At 42.9% G+C, this 6,420-nt stretch overlaps 1 protein-coding gene across 1 annotated transcript in view; it reads right to left on the bottom strand.

Annotated features, from left to right (window-relative positions):
• Positions 1 to 1,743: 1,743 nt before the first annotated feature.
• Sptssa (serine palmitoyltransferase small subunit A) overlaps positions 1,744 to 6,420 on the bottom strand; it is an 11,049-nt gene continuing 6,372 nt past the window's right edge. Inside the window, exon 2 of the mRNA XM_050138888.1 lies at positions 1,744 to 2,875. Within this exon, the coding sequence (XP_049994845.1) occupies positions 2,772 to 2,875 (104 nt within the window). The 3' untranslated portion in view covers positions 1,744 to 2,771. The remainder of the gene's footprint in view (positions 2,876 to 6,420) is intronic.

The following is a 6,420-nucleotide window of genomic DNA, read 5'->3' as shown; positions in this document are numbered from 1 at the left end:
TTCCATTCCCTAACCCCTACCCCAATACTTGGAAGGAAGAATTTACTACTAGACCTTTGAGAGTTGTCTCTTCTCCAAGTCCGACTTGTGGCGCCATGACCGTCCTCCTTCTGCCAACAGCATCCCGTTCTCCTCAACAAATCTGATGAGAACTGGGAAGCAGCTGAGAGTTTGCTCACCTGCAAGCTAATACACTAGCCTGATGCTGGCAGAAAACACGAGGGCCTGAAGTTAGACACAAATGGCTTTACTACAGCTGCTTCCAAAGCATTAAGACTTTCTTGTTCTGGTTCCCAAGCCCCGGTTCCCACTGGGCCACACAAATAGCCAGATGATATCTGTACCACAGCGAGTGGCACGCAGCTCAGGGCTCTTCTACAACTGTCATGAAGGTTTGCTCCAAAGGAGACACGTTTATCCTCCAAAGCTCTGAGCGAACCTGCCCTTTGCTCTGGGGGGGGCGGGGAGAGACACTGGTTATTTCTCCATCTTCTCCGTTTACCTCTGAAAACATTACAGTCTGAAGACAGTCAGTGCCTCTCCCTGCTAGACAGACAGAGGGGCAAGCAGGCGTGGAGAACTGTCTGATGAATCTTTAAGTGAAAAAAAGTGGAAGGACCTCCCCATTCGTCATTCACTGACAGACAGCCCAGACACTTTGACCAGTTGGTGAGAAGGTTCTTCATGGAACACCTCAGCGCATACACTCCTTTCTCCTTAAACCTCATCTTGATTTCCTTGCATGAGGTCAGGGTTTGTGCCGATCGTCAGCTACGCAAAGGCAATTTACTGGATTTCAGCAAAGAATGAGGATAGTTAAAGATTCCTGAGAAGACAGCCAAGCAGGCAATCTGGGTGCCTGTTTAAAAGCCGATTCTCGGCTTCTATCTTTAGGTCACTAGGGGGACAGAAGAACATGAGACACCCACCTGTCAGCAGTTATTAATGGGCAAACATGGGCATTAACCGAAGAAAACCTAAGCGAAATGCTCTTATTCAATTTTAGGTCTGAATACATTTCACATAACAACACCCAACTTTTAACTATTTCAAACCAAAGTAGTAGCTGGGCGGTGGTGGCGCACGCCTTTAATTCCAGCACTCAGGAGGCAGAGGCAGGAGGATCTCTGTGAGTTCGAGGCCAGCCTGGTCTACGGAGCTAGTTCTAGGGCAGGTTCCAAAGCTACAGAGAAACCCTGTCTCGAAAAACCAAAAACAAACAAACAAATAAAAAACCCAAAGTAGTTACATATACTTATCATTCCAAGCTAACTATGATGATAAATACGAAAGTTTATATATTGCTTGAAGCCTTGGGATTTTAAAATAAAGAAATAAATACTTCAACAAGAATTTTGTCCTTAAAATTCAAAGCCAAAATATACTTTTAAAAAAATAGCCAAACTGGGGCTGGGGAGATGGCTCAGCAGTTAAGAGCACTGGTTGTTCTTCCAAAGGACCCAGGTTCATAACTCTCTGTAACTCCAGTTCCAGGGGATCCAATACCCTCACAAAGACATATGTGCAGACAAACAACTCACACACGTGTGCACACACACACACCAAAACTTATGCTAGAGGACATCCTAAAATGCATAGTGTGTATTTTCTAATTACTAGAACTTTTATGTTCAGAGAGATGTTAAGATAGTTACTGCTTACCTAGTCCTCCAGCAACCAACCCACAAAATAACTACTAGATCAATATTTACCCATAAAAGAAAAGATATACTGCTACATTCATTGATTTTTTTTCTTTGAATTTAATGAGTTTACATCAAAAAAAATTAGGTAGTCATTTTACATCTAAGGAATAAAAACCTTTTTTAAAAAAAATACAAAGAGTGAAAGGATTTTTTACCAAGTTTACATTTCTTTTGGCTATGGTTCTAAACAGTTCATCTCATCACATCTTACCACAGTGTGCAAACGCAGTTCACAGCACCTGTCACAATCGCTTTGAGCACATACACTGTCAATATTGCCTCAGAAGAAACTGCTCTGCCTTCTATGAAAAGCTCTGTCGACGCATTACACATCGCTGCTACTGGCCATCCACCCTCACGAGAATCAAAGTTGGCTGGAAATAAGTCCACGTAAGAATTAGATATCTAAAAGGTGAAACGTTCCTTGTATTAATTTTAGCAAGATCTTTACTTTTTCACTACTAAGAAACACTTTAATAGTTGTAGAGCAAAAGCTGTTAAGAGTGTAGGGAGCTAAAACCATACTCCTGAGTTCAAGCTTGCGGATAAATCCTTTGTAAGTAGGTCTCCAAGTGTCCTCCCTCCCATCCCCAAATTCTGTAATAGTTCTTACAAAACTTTGGTCAAGAGTAGAAATATATCCAGGCAGATGTATACAATAGCAAGAACAGTAAAGCCCAACTAATGACCTTGGATTTAAAAAATAGAAGGCAATTAAGATGTACTCAAAGTTACATTAAGAAAAGCTTTCACTGGGTAATATTGAAACAGTCACAAAGGTTAAGAAAATACTGATATCAAAGTACAAATGACTACAATGTTAAAATAGACAAAAGCTACTATATAAGAGCCTCTTTTTAAAATCAAAAGGAAAGAACACAACACATGAGTCAGGATGATTTTCCTGTTCTACTCATGAATTTTAGTCTCTGTTATTTATAAGGTTGGGTATGTTGACAACCGGAGAGCATCGTACATCAGAGTACATCGGATGAGGTCTCATGCCAGCTTCACAAGGCGGATTGATCTTCCCCCAGGAACCTCTGGATCCTGGGCACGTCTTCGTCACTGTACAATTTCAAAGTAATGCAGTATGGCCATGATGTGCTGGGGCATAAAGACATAGCCGGTGTACAGTGCCATCCCCACCACGGACACCAGCATCGAATCTGTGCGATAGTTAAGGAAACTTATTTGTCTCAGTCTACTCAGAAACTAAAACACGGTTTGTCAACAACCATCCACCTCTGGTACTCATTCACATAGTGTGTTTCCTATTTATCAAGTCCGTACAAAGAACTAACAGTGAAGAAACGGGGTGCTTGCCATTACAACATCCTACATGGTTTTTAGCCCGTTTACCTCTACCAGGTAAAGTCAGCACAATTATTCTATTAGATAGTGGTGAAAGCATCAGATGACTTAAAATTAAGTGTATATGTGTTTAACCTAAGAAACAAGCAAGCACATATTGGAGCTGGAGAAATGGCTCAGCTGTTAAGCACCAGCAGCTCTTCCAGAGGAACCAAATTCAATTAATTCTCTGCACCCACGTGGCAGCTCACAACGGTCCGGTCGGTAGCTTCAGTCCCAGGGGATTTGATACTATCTTCTGGTCTCCCTGGTGAACAGACATAAATGCAGGCAAAATGGCCATACACATAAAATAAAGGGAAAAAGGAAAACTGAGGAAGAGAGAGAAAGTACACAGAATATGATTACATTTGATAACTTCATAAGGTCTATCAATTTAAGTAACAGCAAAAAAAAAAAAAAAAAGTATGATCTAGGTGTTGCAAGTTTGAACTAACACTTGCCGAAAGTACTGACGTTGAAGTTGGCCTGCTTCCACGGCACTGGGATCATACGCACGCGCCACCACGCCTGGCTTTTTACCCGGATGCTGGCATCCTGATGCTTGCACGGCAAGTTCTTTACCCACCGAATCATTTTTCTTAGCCCATGGCTTTCTTACGAGAAAACAGCGTTTAAATAAACAATGTGCTCACTACAAACTAATATTTGTGTAACAGTTCAGCTGGCAGATCTCTTTATCAAGAGTTTTTCTGAGATGTTTATTCTAGCTATGACTGAGAAAACAGTGACTCGCCCGGGACCAAACTGAAGGCTGTCATTAGAAGCAGAGGTCAAATCAAGACTCAGAACCTAAATCCACTTACGTGTGGAGCAAAGGCAACTGGAATCCCCTCCCACCATCTGGTCTATCTAACCTTACCTTGTGCTTTCCCTTTGACCTCGTCCTTTGGGGGGGGGGGGGGTGCTCTCTGCGTAGTCCTGGAACTCACTCTGTAGACCAGGCTGGCCTTGAACTCCGAGATCCTCCTGCCTCTGCTTCTCAGTGTAGTACCACCACCTGCATCTCATCTTGTTATCCTTAAATCTCTACCTTTCGCTTCACGTCACCTTGTTACTTTAAAATAAACAAACAATGTCCCTAAGAGTCCCAGGGGCCTCGTAGCAAACCCAATGGCCAACTGGGGACTGGCTTGGTCCCTGCTGCAGTAAGCCTCCTGTTCTGAGCAGAGGTATTTCCCTGGGGTTCTAATCTCTATCAACATCTCCTGTGTCTTTCCCTGTCCATCACTTGTGTGTAGGACGACAGGGTGGATGGACTGTGCTTTTCTTCCAAACATCCACTGGAGGTTTGATTTAATAGTTTGGTTTTTGTTTACTCCTAGTGCTGGGGTTCAAACCAGGGCCTCCCAGAACTCATATAAAACTGGGCAGTGACACAGGCCTGTAACCTCAGGGCTCCTCCATCCAGACAGGAGGCAGAGAGAGGAGAAACCCTGGAAGCTTGCAGGCTAGTTAGCCTACCTTATATGTGGGCAAACAAGAAACCCTGTCTCAAAGTAGAAGGCAAGGGCTAACACGTGAGGCTGTTCTCGGACAGTGTGCCATGGCATGTGGGCATCTTGCACACACGAACACAGATAATTTAAAAATGGTAATAAATTATCCGTGCCACTGTAAAGTACAGAAAGCGAGTGCTAGAAACAGCATTGCTCTAGAGTATAGCCCTGCCTGTGTCAACAACTCCACCAGTGTCCTAATCTATACAGTGTAGACACATAACCTACCTGAGATGTGATGTGAGAACTAGGAATCCACTCTGCTGCAGAAGACAACACAATCCTCACTAAGACTGTTCTTCAAGGGCTGAACAAGTGCCACCACCCCAACTCGGACCTGCTTGGTGTTTTCCCACAGCTACCCCGCTACCAAAGTATATTCTGAGGTGTCACTGATCTTCTGGCCAGGGTTTCCCTTTTGTTTTGTTTTGTTTTCAAAACAAAGGTTTCTCTGTGAAGTCTTGGCTGTCCTAGAACTAGCTCTATAGACCTGGCTGGCCTCAAAATCAGAGATCTGCCTGCCACTGCCAACCGAATGAATGATGGAATCAAAGGCGTGCAACACCACCACGTGGCCTAGCCTGGGCTTCTTGCTTTCTTCCATTATTATTATTATTGTTGTTGTTGTTGTTGTGTTTTGAGACAGGATTTCTCTGTGTAATAGCCCTGGCTGTCCTGGAACTCACTTTGTAGACCAGGCTGACCTCAAACTCACAGAGATCCCCTGAACCTGTCTCCCGAGTGCTGGAATTAAAGGAGTGTGCCACCACCACCCTGGTAAGCATGACTTTTGGGGGCGAAGGGAGATGAGATTCCTTTCTTCATTAACATTTTAGGATCCCATTTATTTGGAGAGGGCATTTAGTTACCACATCTCAATCCCCTACTGGAAGACATATACAAAAAGAAAAAGTGTAAATCTGATTACATACAACACACAAACAAGACAGGTAAATATTTCTATTTACCAAGTGGGGGGGCAGGTGGCACATGCCTTTAATCTCAGCACTAGGGAAGCAGAGACAGGAAATATATATATTTCCAAATATAAATATGTATATCCAAACTTCTGTAGTTTCTTACAAGTTTTTATAGTTATATAAAAGTCAGATTTACAGAGTAGATAGGCCTCTTCTGACTTGAATATAACCCAAAAAAAACTAAAAAGCTAAAAATGGAAAGCTGGTCTCTGCCACTGAATTTGAAGTACTTGTGGGCAGGGCCAGACCTTCCTGACCCTCTGCTCCCAGCTGCAGGACACCATAACAGAGCTACCCCATAAATCACTCCAGAACCAGAAGCCATGTGCCAGAATGAACACAGGCCCTGAAGACAAATGTTTGTACAAGCTCTGATGAAAAACAGGTCATTTATAGCCAAGCTGTAACATAAACATTATATTGCATTCACGGATAAAGCAAACAGAACCAGGCATGGCGGCTAAGCACCTTTAATCCCAGCACTCAGGAGGCTGCAGCGGTGGATCTGTGAATTAGAGGCTACATACAGCCGTCCTCATCAGCTTAGACCACCAAACCCAATGTGGACAAGTTCAACAGGACCGCCATGTATGGGCTGCCTGTGCATGCTTCAGCATTGCCAGGGCATAAATTTCATTCAACTTCTGGTCTACATAGCTAGTTCCAGGATACCCAATGATATACGGTTAAGACTCTCTCTCAAAACAAAACAACAACAAAACTCAAATGCATATAAAACTATGTATTTGTAGATCGCCTGCTGTTTCTTTAAGAGAGATTAGCCAACTAATCATGAGCTGATAAGGTTTCAGTGAATGGATTAAAAAAAGAAAAAGAAAAAAAAAAAAAAACAGGCAGAAA

This window comes from Alexandromys fortis, unplaced genomic scaffold, assembly GCF_014885135.2.
Source record: "Alexandromys fortis isolate MF-2015 unplaced genomic scaffold, M_Fortis_MF-2015_v1.1 scaffold_35, whole genome shotgun sequence".
NCBI classification, from domain to species: Eukaryota; Metazoa; Chordata; class Mammalia; order Rodentia; family Cricetidae; genus Alexandromys; species Alexandromys fortis.
The sequence above is the reverse complement of the archived record's forward strand: the minus strand, read 5'-3'. Positions and strand labels throughout refer to the sequence as shown.